The sequence below is a fragment of the Salvelinus fontinalis genome, unplaced genomic scaffold (assembly GCF_029448725.1).
Source record: "Salvelinus fontinalis isolate EN_2023a unplaced genomic scaffold, ASM2944872v1 scaffold_0408, whole genome shotgun sequence".
NCBI classification, from domain to species: domain Eukaryota; kingdom Metazoa; phylum Chordata; class Actinopteri; order Salmoniformes; family Salmonidae; genus Salvelinus; species Salvelinus fontinalis.
Window position 1 is genome coordinate 25720 of NW_026600617.1, and position 17270 is coordinate 42989.

The 17270-nt window shown below is 40.0% G+C and overlaps 1 protein-coding gene and 1 pseudogene across 1 annotated transcript; both read right to left on the reverse strand.

The window, feature by feature from the left end:
- Nucleotides 1–540: 540 nt before the first annotated feature.
- On the reverse strand, nt 541–2667 carry LOC129845939 (CD209 antigen-like; annotated as a pseudogene).
- Nucleotides 2668–8758: 6091 nt separating this feature from the next.
- Nucleotides 8759–13251, reverse strand: LOC129845940 (C-type lectin domain family 4 member F-like). The gene is given in 7 exon segments (XM_055913917.1): nt 8759–9011; nt 9844–9846; nt 11358–11458; nt 12231–12373; nt 12457–12714; nt 12824–12928; nt 13137–13251. Coding segments are annotated over 7 exon segments (897 nt in total). The 3' UTR covers nt 8759–8839.
- Between the last annotated feature and the right edge of the window lie 4019 nt (nt 13252–17270).

Here is a 17270-nt window from a genome sequence, read left to right on the forward strand (position 1 = left end):
TGTTCGAGGCACTGGGGAGTCTTCCTGTCTATCCCAGCGGTCCATAGTCTGGACAACACGATCCATCATGGCACCAAGATGATGTAACATAGCAGAATGTTCCTGGACGCGCTCCCCAACTCCTCTAACCGGGGTACCTGCTCCTGCTGACTCCATGGTTCGGTGTGTAATTCTGTTAGGGGTGTGTACTGAGGCGAAGTCAGATGAAGGAGATCAGAGTGTAGTTAACAGGCGCACTAATTCCGGTCCAAAAATGACAGCACATAAAAACATTAACGTGCCAAAAACACGGAATATAACAAAAGTATGGCGCCTGACAATATTCACATAACAATAATCAATTACATGGAGGGGAAAAGAGGACTAAATACATGCAGTATGATTATGGAATGAAAACCAGGTGTGCATGGAACAAGACAAATCAAATGGACATATGAGAAATGGAGCAGCAATGGCTAGAAAACCGGTGACGCCGATCACCGAACGCCGCCCGAACAAGGAGAGGAGCCGACTTCGGCGGAAGTCGAGACATAACATCTCTTACTCTGCGGTCACTGGTGTTTCATCCACCCATTTCCAGGTCTCCTCTGTCTCTCTGTCAGTCAGACCAATCCAGACTCTCATCCAGACACATTTTTTGTTGTTTTGACTCTGTACTTCAGCACTTCAGAATTGAAATTATACATTAAAGGTTAAAGTGAGGACCAATAGCTTTCAGTTTCGGTTTTTTCATCCATATCGAGTGAACCGTTTAGAAATGACATCACTGTTTGTACATCGTCCACCATTGTAGGGGACCAAAAGTATTAGGACAAATTCACTTATATGCGTATTAAAGTAGTCAACGTTTTTAGTATTTGGTCCCATATTCCGTAGCACGCTATGACTAAATCTAGCTTGTGAAACTACAAACTTGTTGGATGAATTTGCTTTTAGTTTTGGTTGTTTCAGATTATTTTGTGCCAAATAGAAATTAATGGTTAATAATGTATTGTGTCAATTTGGAGTAACGTTTCATGTAAATAAGTATATAATACGTTTCTAAACACTTCTACATAAATGTGGATGCTACCATGACTATGGATAGTGCTGAATGAATTGTCAATAATGATGAGTGAGGAAGTTAAAGATGAACAAATCCCATGAACTGAAAGCTGTCAGTCTGCCCGTTAACCTCATAAACATTGTATATTTCCAAATCCAAAGTGCTGGAGCACAAAGCCCCACCACAAAACATGTGTCAACGTCCCAATACTTTTGGAGACCATTGTTTGACCAAATCTACCCCCGACAGACCTATATCCCCCACCCCCCACCTCCCCCTTCTCTTTCGCACTATCTTCTCTCACCTGTTCCTCTGCTGTTTATGATCACCAGGTCTGTTCCTCTCTCCAGACAGTCCTGTCTGCTCTCCTCCCAGGTGTTCTTCTCAGGAGCGATGAAGTAACAACTGCATTCACACTTCTTCCATCTGTCAGAACATGTTTTTTCTGTTTTATGACACAACACAACACTGATTCAATATGATACAATACAATAAACATCACATTTTATTTTCCATGATTCACTGGACTAGATCTCAATGTAACTTTGACTTTATAATAAAGACAAATTCTGAAGCCTGTCTTTCTCTGTAGTCAGGTTGTTGTATCTGGTCTGTAACTGGTCTTTCTCTTCAGTCAGGTTGTTGTATGTGGTCTGTAGCTGGTCTCTATCTTCAGTCAGGTTGTTGTATTTGGTCTGTAACTGGTCTCTCTCTTCAGTCAGGTTGTTGTATCTGGTCTGTAACTGGTCTCTCTCTTCAGTCAGGTTGTTGTATTTGGTCTGTAACTGGTCTCTCTCTTCAGTCAGGTTGTTGTATCTGGTCTGTAGCTGGTCTCTCTCTTCAGTCAGGTTGTTGCATTTGGTCTGTAGCTGGTCTCTCTCTTCAGTCAGGTTGTTGTATTTGCTCTGTAACTGGTCTCTCTCTGCACTTGCGTTAGTCTTATAAAAGGAAAAACTCTGGAACAAGGTGTTCCTTTCATCCTCAGAATCTTTGATGGCTCTGTTATCTACAAAGTATTAACACATAGTTACTAGGTAAAACACCAGGTAAATAGGCTTAGTAACCAGCACTTAATACAACTATGTGAAAAGCAATGAACTTGTACACAAACTCACAGTAGACAGACAGGCCTATGATCCAAGCCAGTGGAACACACAGCAGCCCCAGACACACTGCAACAACTAGGAAGGGTCTCTTCCCTGGGCTATCAGGCTCTGTGGACACATACAAGAGACTGTTATGTTTTGTTTGTGCGTGTGTGTGTGTGTGTGTGTGTGTGTGTTTGTGTGTGTGTGTGTGTGTGTGTGTGTGTGTGTGTGTGTGTGTGTGTGTGTGTGTGTGTGTGTGTGTGTGTGTGTGTGTGTGTGTGTGTGTGTGTGTGTGTGTGTGTGTGTGTGTGTGTGTGTGTGTGTGTGTGTGTGTGTGTGTGTTTTACCTGAGTGCTGGTCTCCTGGTCCATTATTAGGAGCAGTGTCTGCTGTCTCTTCTCTCTTGGTGCTGGTCTCACATTCTTTCAGGGTGTCTGTACTGACGAAGATATCCACAATCCTCTCCTCCATCTCACCTCTGTCAAACTTGACCTTCTTGTTCATATCTGGTTCAGCATAGATGACCTTTGACATCTTTAACAATGCCTGGGTCTTTCTTTCTATGTAGGTCTACTATATATTAAATTCTTCTTAATAGGGGGCACTATTTTCACTTTGTGAAAAAATCGTGCCCAAATTAAACGGCAACGTACTCTGTTCTAGATCATACAATATGCATATTATTATTACTATTGGATAGAAAACACTCTGAAGTTTCTAAAACTGCTTGAATTATATCTGTGAGTAAAACAGAACTCATTTGGCAGCAAACTTCCAAATAGGAAGTGAAAATTCTGAAAAGGGCCTCCCTATTGAATTGCTTTACATTTATGGATCTGTATGCACTTCATACGCCTTCCACTAGATGTCAACAGGCATTAGAATGTTGAATGGGGTGTCTAGCTTGATGTGAGACCGAATGAGAGCTTTTGGAGTGACAGGTCCACTCTATTGGCAGTATTCAACTGCGCACCAGGGAACCCCACATTGTCTTCTGAAATGCGTTAGGTATACACAACGAAATGCTCCGGCTCGGATTTTATTGGATACATATGAGAAAAACATCATGAAGTTGGATTTTCAACCGGGTTTGACCAGTTTATTCGACGTTTATTGGGACTTTTGGAATTTTTCGTTCCATGCGCTAAGAGTTCTTGGACATGTGCGCTCCACATGGCAAGCCAAAGTTGCTAATTCGACAGAAGAAATGGACATTCTAAAACAAAACAACGATTTATTCTGGAACTAGGACTCCTTGCACTACATTCTGATGGAAGATCATCAAAGGTAAGAGAATATTTATGATGTTATTTCGTATTTTTGTGGTTTATGTTGGCTCCAACAAGGCGGACAATTGGTGAGCGCTGTCTCACAATATTGCATGCTGTACGTTGTACTAAAGTTATTTTTTTAAATCTAACACAGTGGTTGCATTAACTTCTCACGAGTCACCAACCCTGATCCGGTAGCACCCCCCACCCCCCCCACCCCCCCCACTGAGTAGCATAGCTAGCATAGCGTCACAAGTAACTTGTAGCATCTAAATATCATTAAATCACAAGTCCAAGACACCAGATGAAAGATACAGGTCTTGTGAATAAAGCCACCATTTCAGATTTTTAAAATGTTTTACAGGGAAGACACAATATGTAAATCTATTAGCTAACCACGTTAGCAAAGGACACGATTTTTTTACTCCCAACAGTTTTTTCCTGCATCAGTAGCTATCACTAATTCGACTAAATAAAAAAATATATAGCCACTAACCAAGAAACAACTTCATAAGATGACAGTCTGATAACATATTTATGGTATAGCATAGTTTATTTTTGGAAAAATGTGCATTTTTCAGGTATAAATCACAGTTCTACATTGCAGCTGCAATCTGAAATAGTGCTGACCCAGCCAGAACAATTACAGAGACCAACGTCATATAACGAATTACTCATCTTAAAACATTTCAAAAAAATACACAGCGTACAGATATTGAAAGCCCAACATCTGGTGAATCCAAACAATATTTCAGATTTATTAAATTTTTTATAACGAAAACAAAATGTAGCGCTAAATTAGCATAGCTATACCAGGCAGATTCGGCTAGGCGCCCACGGCCAGTTCACATGCACAACAGATATGATATAACATCGTAAATTGGGTCTTACTATGGCTGATCTTTCATCAGAATGTTGATCAAAGTGTCCTTTGTCAAGATGAGTCGTTGGTTCCGTTCAGAATTGTTCCTTTCCCACTCCATTTAGCACAGGTACTGGTCGAGTGGCACGGATCTCTCAAATGTAAATAAAATCAGACAACGGAACACCACAAAACTCCCGAAAAAATTCAAATAATCTGATTCAACTATATTGAAAAAACATACATTACGATGATATGGTCACATGTATCAAACAAAATTCGACACGGAGATAGTTTTCATCCATAACGCCAGCAAAACAGTACACAATCGCAGCTCCAACTCGTGCGAATCAGAAAACCGGAAGTTGTCGGTCACGCCAAAGAAATAGGTCTTATTTCACGTCAGTACCAGATAAACAAAGAATTTCTCCTCTGACGTCCTCTTGACACCCAGAGGAAGGCGAATGAAGTGTGTTTCTGGTCATAGGGGTCATGACCATATATAGGCAGAGCGTTGAAGCGAGCATAGACTTCTTGCATTATACTTCTTGGTCAGGGAAAGTGCTGTCAAATGACTTGTGTATCACTCAGAGACAAAATTGAAACGGTTTTAGAAACTAGAGATTGTTTTCTTTCCAATGGTATTATTTATATGCATATAGTAAGAGCAATAATTGAATAAGAGGCAGTTTAATCTGTAGAGCAAATTATGCTAATGAGAAAATAGCACCCCCTGTATTCTCAAGAAGTTAAGAACCAGTGTATCTTTCATTTGCTGTACAACATGTATTTCTTAGTAAAGTTTATGATGAGTTTTTTGGTTAGATTACGTGACTGTCCAAAATTTCCCCGGACAATTTCGTGCATTATGGCTACGTATTCACAATGTAAAACCACGATTTGTACCTCTAAATATGCACATTTTCGAACAAAACATAAATGTATTGTATAACATGATGTTATAAGAATGTCATCTGATGAAGTCGTTCAAAGGTTAGTGATGAATTCTATCTCTATTTGTGGGTTTTGTGAAAGCTATGTTGGCGGTGAATAAATGGCGTTGTGTGTTTGGCTATTGTGGTGAGCTAACATAAATATATATTGTGTTTTCGCTGTAAAACACTTAAAAAATTGGAAATATTGGCTGGATTCACAAGATGTTTCTCTTTCATTTGCTGTACAACATGTATTTTTCATAAATGTTTTATGATGAGTATTTATGTATTTCACGTTGCTCTCTGTAATTATTCTGGCTGTTTTGGTTCTATTTGTGACGGTGGCTGCAATGTAAAACTACGATTTATACCTCTAAATATGCACATTTTCGAACAAAACAAAAATGTATTGTATAACATGATGTTATAAGACTGTCATCTGATGAAGTTGTTCAAAGGTTAGTGATTCATTTTATCTCTATTTGTGCGTTTTGCAAAAGCTATGTTGGCGGTGAATAAATGGCGTTGTGTGTTTGGCTATTGTGGTGAGCTAATATAAATATATATTGTCTTTTCGCTGTAAAACACTTAAAAAATTGGAAATATTGGCTGGATTCACAAGATGTTTCTCTTTCATTTGCTGTACAACATGTATTTTTCATAAATGTTTTATGATGAGTATTTATGTATTTCACGTTGCTCTCTGTAATTATTCTGGCTGTTTTGGTGCTATTTGTGACGGTGGCTGCAACGTAAAACTATGATTTATACCTCTAAATATGCACATTTTCGAACAAAACATAAATGTATTGTATAACATGATGTTATAAGACTGTCATCTGATGAAGTTGTTCAAAGGTTAGTGATTAATTTTATCTCTATTTGTGGGTTTTGTGAAAGCTATGTTGGCGGTGAAAACATGGTGAAAACATGGTGTTGTGTGTTTGGCTATTGTGGTGAGCTAATATAAATATATATTGTCTTTTCGCTGTAAAACATTTTAAAAATCGGAAATGATGGCTCGATTCACAAGATGTTTATCTTTCATTTGCTGTATTGGACTTGTGATTTCATGAAATTATACTATATGATATCCCTGTGGCGCTAGGCTAGGCTATGCTAGTCAGCTTTTTTGATGAGGAGGATCCCGGATCCGGGAGGGTGACTCGTTAGAGGTTTTAAGTCTCTGTGTCACGTTCTGACCTTAGTTCCTTTGTTTTGTCTTTTGTTTTGTATGGTCAGGGCGTGAGTTGGGGTGGGCAGTCAATGTTTGTATTTCAATATTGTCTATTTCTATGTGTTTGGCCTGATATGGTTCTCAATCAGAGACAGGTGTTTTGCGTTGTCTCCGATTGGGAACCATATTTAGGTAGCCTGTTTTGTATTGTGGGTTGTGGGTTATTGTCTATGTTATGTTGCATGTTAGCACAGTGTTTATTATAGCGGTCACGTTCGTCTTATTCGTTTTGTTGTTTTTGTTTAAGTGTTCTTCATTAAATATAGAAGAATGTATTCAAACAACGCTGCGCTTTGGTCCGCTTCTTACGACGATCGTGACACTCTGCTTCTATTGATATCTCTGTCTCTGAGTCATCTGTGTGTCTCTGTCTGTGTGACTGATGTAGGTGTAAACTCTAGGGAAGTATAAAAAAATTACATGTAGTTGTGACTATGCTAATACACAAAAAAAACATGTTTGCATACTTGTGTACGTACATGTGTGCATATATGTGTGTGTGTGTGTGTGTGTGTGTGTGTGTGTGTGTGTGTGTGTGTGTGTGTGTGTGTGTGTGTGTGTGTGTGTGTGTGTGTGTGTGTGTGTGTGTGTGTGTGTATGTGAGAGATTGTTACAGTGGTTATTGTTAAACCATTTGCAGCAGCACAATATAAATCATTCCATGTCTCTACATGGTCATCTTGTCCAGTGTTTATCTCAACACAGTCTCAGAAATCTCAACGCTTTTATTTAGAATTCAAGGCCCACTTAACCAGCAAGGCTACCACAGCATTCTGCAGCGATAGGCATTCCATATGGTTTGCGCTTAGTGGGACTGTAATTTGAGTTCCAATACACCTCCAGGCTGTGTAAGGGCTAGGAGGAGAGTGATGGAGTGTTGCGTCAGATTACCTGGCCTCCACAATCCCCCAACCTCAACCCTATTGAGATGGTTAGGAAACAGTTGGACCGCAGAGTGAAGGAAAAGCAGCCAACAATTGCTCAGGATATGTGGGAACTCCTTCAAGACTTTTTGAAAAGCATTCCAGGTGAAGCTGGTTGAGAGAATGCCAAGAGTTTGCAATGATTTCATCAACGCAAAGGGTGACTACTTTGAAGAATCTCAAATATAAAATAAATGTTGATTTGTGTAACACTTTTTTGGTTACTACATGATTCCATGTGTGTTAATTCATAATTTTGATGTCCAGACTATTATTCTACAAAGTAGAAAATATAAAAAATAAGGAAAACCCCTCTAATGAGTAGGGGTGTTCAAACTTTTGACTGCACATCAACATGTTCAGGAGGTCCAGGACTTCAAACATGGGTCATTATAATGTCCATACAGTAGATGTGACACTACAAACTGCTCTAAGTGGATATTGAGGGTGGGTAGCCTTAACCAGTGAGGATGAGATGACAACAGAAACCACCAGGGCTCTCCTCTACATTTACCTTTTAGTCATTTAGCAGACGCTCTTATCCAGAGCGACTTAGAGGATCAATTAGGGTAAGGTGCATTGCTCAAGGGCACATCGACAGATGTTTCACTTAGTCTGCTCAGGGATTCGAACCAGCAACCTTTCGTACTGGCCAAACGATCTTAACATCTAGGCTACTTGCCGCCCTCTCTCTTAATGAACCTGATTGGTCTTGGAGATTTTGAGTGCCAGCTGGTTAAACCACTGAAAAGATCCACTTCACTTCCCTCTTTTGGGACCCATATAGGGGAACAACAGTCAGATATGAGCATTTGATTTTGTGCTTATTTGTAACTTGACAACAAAGACTGATTGTCAAAGATTATTAAAAAAAATCCTTTGATACCCTTTGATATCTCTACTACACTCATTGATTGGTGATACAGTCAACTCCTATACAGTGTATGTAATGGTGGTTTGGTACTGTTGAGAATATTTCCAATCCATCACCAGGCCTAAATTGGAGCATGTAAATATCTGTAGCAAGGTAAAATAATATATTAGAATTGGAAATGATGAAATGCACTGCATGCAGAGTGTGAACAAAGTAAAATGTACTAACTTCATGTTGACTCTGGTGATGTGTCAAACATAACTTCTGGTACACAGGAAGCTACAAACAGGAAATAAGTCGGCCTTTTATTAGTATGATACTACAAACAAATACAACAATAGGTGTGTGTGTGTGTGTGTGTTTGAGAGAGAGAGAGAGAGAGAGAGAGAGAGAGAGAGAGAGAGAGAGAGAGAGAGAGAGAGAGAGAGAGAGACAGAGGCAGACAGAGGCAGACAGACAGACAGAGACAGACAGAGACAGACAGAGACAGACAGAGACAGACAGAAAGACAGAGAGACAGACAGCGACAGACAGACAGAGACAGACAGCGACAGACAGACAGAGAATGAAGGAGGAGGTTGTCTGTACTATAGGCTGCTGTGTTTTACAGTATGTTGTCATGGTGATGATAAACCACTTTCTCACAAATCCAGTTGAGTTTCAGGTCGCATGACATGTCATTCCATGCCTCCAGAGGACTCTGATCAGTACGTATCTCAACACAGTCCTCGTCCCCAGTAGGACCTGCATTATCAGGCTGTGGTTCATGCCAGTACCTACAGGGTTAATAACAGTCAGATATCATGGTTAATACCAGTACCTACAGGGTTAACAACAGTCAGATACCATGGTTAATACCAGTACCTACAGGGTTAAAACAGTCAGATATCATGGTTAACCTGTCTAGGATCAGCGTGGCGCTAGCGGCCCCCCCCCCCCCCCCCACTGAAAAACCAGTGCCGCGAAATTAAAAAAAAATATTTTTTTAAAATATTTAACTTTCACACATTAAAGTCCAATACAGCTAATGAAAGACACAGATCTTATGAATCCAGTCAACATTTCCGATTTTTAAAATGTTTTACAGGGAAGACACAATATGTAAAGATGTACATCTATTACCTAAAAACACATTAGCATAATCCACCATCTTTTATTTGTCCACCAACACCAGTAGCCATCACCAATTCGGCTAAACTAAGATATTTATAGCCCCTAACCAACAAAAAAACTCATTAGATGACAGTCTGATAACATATTTATGGTATGGGATAGGTTTTGTTAGAAAAAAGTGCATATTTCAGGTATATGGCATAGTTTACAATTGCACCCACCATCACAAATGGACTAGAATAATTACAATGAGCAACGTGTTTACCTAACTACTAATCATCAAACATTTCGTAAAAATACACAGCATACACGAATCGAAAGACACAGATCCTGTGAATACAGACAATATTTCAGATTTTCTAAGTGTCTTACAGCGAAAACACAATAAATCGTTATATTAGCTTAGCACATAGCAATTAGCAGCCCAGCATTGATTCTAGCCAAAGTGAGCGATAAAAGTCAACATCGCCAAAAGATATTAATTTTTTCACTAACCTTCTCAGAATTCTTCCGATGACACTCCTGTAACATCACATTACAACATGCATATACAGTTTGATCGAAAATGTTTATATTTAGCCACCAAAATCATGGTTAGACAATGTGAAATGTAGACAAGCTGGTAAAGAAAACGTCCTTGCGCCACTTAGACAGTGATCTACTCTTATACATAAATACTCATAAACGTGACTAAAAAATATAGGGTGGACAGGGATTGATAGACAATTTAATTCTTAATACAATTGCGTTATTACATTTTTTAATTTATCCTTACTTTTCAATACAGTTTGCGCCAAGCGAAGCTACGTCAAAAAACATGGCGTCCTAAGCCACTAAAATGTTTCGACAGAAACACGATTTATCATAATAAAAATGTCCTACCTTGAGCTGTTCTTCCATCAGTATCTTGGGCAAAGGATCCTTTCTTGGGAGAAATCGTCTTTTGGTGGAAAGCTGTCCTCTTGCCATGTGGAAATGTCAACTGAGTTCGGGATGAACTGAAAAGCATGCCCAACTTTTCACATCGTTGCAAAAATAAATGTCCCAAAATCGCACTAAACGGATATAAATTGCTATAAAACGCTTTAAATTAACTACTTTATGATGTTTGTAACTCCTATAACGAGTGAAAAGATGACCGGAGAAATATAACAGGCTAAACTAACGCTTGGAACAGGAGAGGGTCGGTGTCTTCCACGCGCGTTACGCAGCTCCCAAAGAATGACTAGCTTCAGAGTTTTTTCATTTGTAGGGCCTGTGAACGCGCAATCGAGCCCGTTGGAATCGTCATCACGTAAAGGCATCCAGGGGAAGACGTAAGAAGTGTCCGTATAGTCATAGCAACGACAGTGCCCTTTTAACTGACTTCAGAAAAGTGGCCAACATTTCTCAAATCTGACTCCATGTCAGGGAAATTGCTGTAGAATGGGCTCTGTTCCACTTAGAGACAAAATTTCAACTCCTATAGAAACTATAGACTGTTTTCTATCCAATAATAATAATAATATGCATATTGTACGATCAAGGATTTTGTGGGAAGCCGTTTAAAAAATTAGCCACATTAGCATAAATAGTCTAAACAGCGCCCCCATCCCCAACAGGTTAATACCAGTACCTACAAGGTTAAAAACAGTCAGATATCATGGTTAATACCAGTACCTACAGGGTTAAAAACAGTCAGATATCATGGTTAATACCAGTACCTACAGGGTTAATAACAGTCAGATATCATGGTTAATATCAGTACCTACAGGGTTAACAACAGTCAGATATCATGGTTAATACCAGCACCTACAGGGTTAAAAACAGTCAGATATCATGGTTAATACCAGTACCTACAGGGTTAATAACCGTGAGATATCACAGTTAGAACATTACAATCCTAAATAATATACATGTTAATATACATAATTAAAGATATCTTTGTTGACTGCTACAATCAATGACACTAACCTGTATAGAAACATTTTCATTGGAGCCTTATTGTCAGAGTAGTTAACATCTCTTACTCTGTGGTCAGTGGTGTTCCATCCACCCATTTCCAGGTCTTCTCTGTCTCTCTGTCAGTCAGACCAATCCAGACTCTCTTCTTGAAGTTGAAGAGAAACTCCTATGGTTGAGAAAGATACACTGCATTGAGTAAGCTCCAAGTTTTGGGACACTGACACATTTTTTTGTTTTGACTCTGTACTTCAGCACTTTGTTTTTTAAATTATACATTAAAGGTTAAAGTGAGGACCATCAGCTTTCAGTTTAGTTTTTTTTCATCCATATCGAGGGAACCGTTTAGAAATGACATCACTGTTTGTACATCGTCCACCATTGTAGGGGACCAAAAGTATTAGGACAAATTCACTTATATGTGTATTAAAGTAGTCAAAGTTTAGTATTTGGTCCCATATTCATAGCATACAATGACTAAATCTAGCTTGTGACTCTACAAACGTGTTGGACGAATTTGCTTTTAGTTTTGGCTGTTTCAGATTATTTTGTGCCCAATAGAAATTAATGGTTAAAAATGTATTGTGTCAATTTGGAGTAACGTTTCATGTAAATAAGTATATAATATGTTTCTAAACACTTCTACATAAATGTGGATGCTACCATGACTATGGATAGTGCTGAATGAATTGTCAATAATGATGAGTGAGAAAGTTAAAGATGAACAAATCCCATAAACTGAAAGCTGTCAGTCTGCCCGTTAACCTCATAGACATTGTATATTTCCAAATCCAATGTGCTGGAGCACAAAGCCCCACCAAAAAACATTTTTCAACGTCCCAATACTTTAGAAGCCCATTGTATGACCATATCTACCCCCGACAGACCTATATCCCCCCGACCCCCACCTCACCCTTCTCTTTTGCGCTGTCATCTCTCACCTGTTCCTTATCACTGTTTATGATCACCAGGTCTGATCCTCGCTCCAGACAGTCCTGTCTGCTCTTCTCCCAGGTGTTCTCCTCAGTAGAGAGGAAGTACCAACTGGATTCAAACTTCTTCCATCCGTCACAACATGTTTTTTCTGTTTGATGACACATCACAACACTGATACAATATGATACAATAAAATAAACATCACATTTTATTTTCCATGATTCACTGAACTAGATCTCAATGAAACATTGTCTTTATAATAAAGAAAGGTATGAAAACCAGCTCACTGACCACAAAGCAAATTCTGAAGCCTGTCTTTCTCTATAGTCAGGTTGTTGTATCTGGTCTGTAACTGGTCTCTCTCTTCAGTCAGGTTGTTGTATCTGGTCTGTAACTGGTCTCTCTCTGCAGTTGCGTTAGTCTTATAAAGTGATAAACTCTGTGACAAGTTGTTCCTTTTATCCTCAGAATCTTTGATGGCTCTGTTATCTACAAAGTGTAAAAACATAGTTACTAGGTAGAACACCAGGTAATTAGGCATAGTAACCAGCACTTAATACAACTATGTGAAAAGCAATGAACTTGGACACAAACTCACAGTAGACAGACAGGCCTATGATCCCAGCCAGTAGGAGAACACACAGCAGCCCCAGATACACTGCAGCAACTAGGAAGGGTCTCTTCCCTGGGCTATCAGGCTCTGTGTGTGTGTGTGTGTGTGTGTGTGTGTGTGTGTGTGTGTGTGTGTGTGTGTGTGTGTGTGTGTGTGTGTGTGTGTGTGTGTGTGTGTGTGTGTGTGTGTGTGTGTGTGTGTGTGTGTGTGTGTGTGTGTGTGTTACCTGAGTGCTGGTCTCCTGGTCCATTATTATGAGCAGTGTCCTCTGTCTCTTCTCTCTTGGTGCTGGTCTCACCGTCTCTCAGGGTGTCTGCACTGACGTAGATATCAACAATCATCTCCTCCATCTCACCTCTGTCAAACTTGACCCTCTTGTTCATATCTGGTTCAGCATAGATGACCTTTGACATCTTTAACAATACCTGGGTCTTTCTTTCTATGTAGGTCTACTATACATTAAGTCTCTGGTTCTAGTGATATCTCTGTCTCCGAGTCATCTGTGTGTGTCTGTCTGTGTGACTGATGTAGGTCTTAACTCTAAGGAAGTATAAAAAATGACTTTTTTTTTTTTTTTTTTCAAATGTACTAACTTCATGTTGACTCTGATGATGTGTGAAACATAACTTCTGGTACACAGGAAGCTACAAACAGGAAATAAGTCGGCCTTTTATGAGTATGATACTACAAACAAATACAACAATAGGTGTGTGTGTATGTGTGTGTGTGTGTGTTTGAGAGAGATAGCGACAGAGACAGAGAGACAGAGACAGACAGAGGCAGACAGAGAGAGAGAGAGACAAAGAGACAGACAGACAGAGACAGACATAGAGAGACAGACATAGAGAGACAGACATAGAGAGAGAGACAGAGAGACAGAGACAGACAGACAGAGACAGACAGCGACAGACAGACAGAGACAGACAGCGACAGACAGACAGAGAATGAAGGAGGAAGTTCTGTGCACTGTAGGCTGCTGTGTTTTACTGAATGTTGTCACGGTGATGTTAAACCACTTTCTCACAAATCCAGTTGAGTTTCCTGTCATATGACATGTCATTGGAGGACTCTGATCTTTGCGTGTCTCAACACAGTCTTCCTCCCCATTAGGACCTGCATTATCAGGCTGTGGGTCATACCAGTACCTTCTTTATCTTCTTGGTCATATCTGGCTCAGCATAGATGGCCTCAGACATCTCCAACAACGTACTGTGTTTACCGTCTAACAGGTCTGTGTTAAGTCTATTCAGGGTCTTGTGATATCATTACCTCTGCCCTATTCCTGTCCCTTACTGTAAGTGAAATTGTTTTAACTGATGAGAAACTGTCAAATCAACACATCACTGGCCACATGACTTCCCCCACTTTAGCTTCTAAGCAAAACATGTTTGTTTTCCCTCTGTGCACATCTATTTGAAACATACATTATGATTCAAGATAGAATTCAAGTGATCATATATTTTAGCAGATACAAGATTGGACTCAGTGAATTTGCACATAGATCATATAGCTTTACTGAGGCTTTGACACCCCAGCCTTCAAACTGAGGTCACGTTATGTCTTGTACTCTGTGAGCAGCCACCTATTTCATCACATACATCACCAATGACCTGATGACATATAGGGACCTTTATCTGTCTATGCTGTCTGTGTGTGACATCACTGTGAAGAGTTATTCAGAAGTGTTCTTACATCTTTCTCAGACTTTTTAAAGGGGGATTGTGTGTGTGTGTGTGTGTGTGTGTGTGTGTGTGTGTGTGTGTGTGTGTGTGTGTGTCCTCAGTACTGTTCTGCCCTCTGTGTGTGTCCAACTGGAAGTCACACTGTTTTAACGATCCAATCACATTCAAGCAGGAAGCTGGTAGACATGCTGGGACATTCTTCCTTTATTCCTTAACCCTTGACCCTGAGGAAATCAAATGTACATAGTAAAAGAGTTCCCATCAAAATCCGTCTCTTTGAACGAGACATGTGTGTTTTTTGTTGTTGCATTAGTTGAGTCTCACACGATGTTTATCAGACCATGAGACATCCCGAAAATCTGTCTTCTTACAAAAACGGTATTCTCACAAAAACACCAATAAACTACTGTAACTATTGAAAGCAGAGACTCTCTGTGCTGCCATTGGATGCCCACAAGACTCACAAGACTCACCTGAAGTTCCCCTGTAACAGTTCACATTTCATGGAAGTATATATGGAGATAGTTTAGTGCCTAGAATAAGAGGATAAATACATGTAAAAAAATAAAATTGATTGATGTGTCTTAAATCTCTCAGGTGTAAGACACAACAAACTTCCTTTAGATAGTTTTTTGACTACCTGTTGTTCCGTGGAGTGAGTCTGTTATTCAACGCATGTCTAGTGGCTAATAGCAGTAAAGCCACATTCAATGTTTCATCCAATAATGTTGTTTTATATATTTTTGATACATTAAGGGGTCTTAAATTTAAAAATCCAGTAGCTAAATGATCCTTGGTATGACCATCTTAAAACAATTCCATATTTTAGCTTAGAACCCCCCCCATTTTTAGACAGGTTAATCTGTGGCTTTAAAAACTATTAATACAGGCAGGGGGATGAACGTTTTGGTTTTAGCCTGAGCACTACACAGCTGGTTCAAATAGCGAACTCATCATCAAGATTGGTGATTAGAATCAGCTGTGTAGTGCTAGGGTAAAAAACGAAACATTCACCCAGAGGAGGGCCCCAGTACAGAGTTTTGGTAACCCTGCTCTATGGCTCTAACTCAATTTGTTTTTCATCGATTCCTCTCCTCGAAACTCCTCATCAGAGTGTTGTAACTGGTCTGTAGCTGGTCTCTCTCTTTAATCAGGGTGTTGTAGCTTGTCTGTCTCCTCAGTCAATGTGTTGTAGCTGGTCTCTCTCTTTAATCAGGTTGTTGTAACTGGTCTGTAGCTGGTCTATCTCCTTAATCAGGGTGTTGTAGCTGGTATCTCTCTTTAATCAGGGTGTTGTAACTGGTCTGTAGCTGGTCTATCTCTTTAATCAGGGTGTTGTAGCTGGTATCTCTCTTTAATCAGGGTGTTGTAGCTGGTCTCTCTTTAATCAGGGTGTTGTAGCTGGTCTCTCTCTCGTGTGGCTCAGTTGGTAGAGCATGGCGCTTGCAACGCCAGGGTTGTGGGTTCATTCCCCACTGGGGGACCAGGATGAATATGTGTGAACTTTCCAATTTGTAAGTCGCTCTGGATAAGAGCGTCAGCTAAATGACTTAAATGTAAATGTAACTGGTCTGTAGCTGGTCTCTTTCCTTAATCAGGGTGTTGTAGCTGGTCTCTCTCTTTAATCAGGGTGTTGTAGCTGGTCTCTCTCTCTTCAGTCAGGGTGTTGTAACTGGTCTGTAGCTGGTCTCTTTCCTTAATCAGGATGTTGTAGCTGGTCTCTCTCTTTAATCAGGGTGTTGTAGCTGGTCTCTCTCTCTTCAGTCAGGGTGTTGTAACTGGTCTGTAGCTGGTCTCTTTCCTTAATCAGGATGTTGTAGCTGGTCTCTCTCTTTAAACAGGGTGTTGTAGCTGGTCTCTCTCTCTTCAGTCAGGGTGTTATAACTGGTCTGTTGCTATTCTCTTTCCTGGCCTTTCTGCAGATGTGTTGTGGTGCTGATCTCACTGTTCCCCCAGTGTGTCTGCACTGATGTAGATATCCACAATCCTCTCTTCCATCTCACCTCTGTCAAACCTTCTTGGTCATATCGGGCTTGGTATAGATGGACTCAGACATTTTCAACACTGTTTTCTGACTATAGCTACAGTGACTTAAAGCAGGGTTTCCCAAATTCAGTCCTGGGCCCCCCTTGTTGAACGTTTTGGTTTTTACCCTACACTACACAGCTGATTCAAATAACCAATTAATCATCAAGCTTTGATGATTAGAATAAGCAGTGTAGTGCTAGGATATAAAACTAAACGTTCACCCAGAGGAGTGACCTCAGTACAGAGTGTCTGAGTCTGAATCTGACTGCTTTTGACCCTGTTCTAGGTGTGGATTTGTGGAACAGAAACATGTCAGGGATGGTTATACAGTAACATGTCCTGTCTGATTGTACAATAAAATGTCCTGGCTGGTTATACAGTAACATGTCCTGTCTGGTTACAAAGTAACATGTCCTGGCTGGTTATACAAAAACATGTCCTGGCTGGTTATACAGTAACATGTCCTGGCTGGTTATACAGCAACATGTCCTGGCTGGTTATACAGTAACATGTCCTGGCTGGTTATACAGTAACATGTCCTGGCTGGTTATACAGTAACATGTCCTGGCTGGTTATACAAAAACATGTCCTGGCTGGTTATACGGTAACATGTCCTGGCTGGTTATACAGTAACATGTCCTGGCTGGTTATACAGTAACATGTCCTGTCTGGTTACAAAGTAACATGTCCTGTCTGGTTACAAAGTAACATGTCCTGGCTGG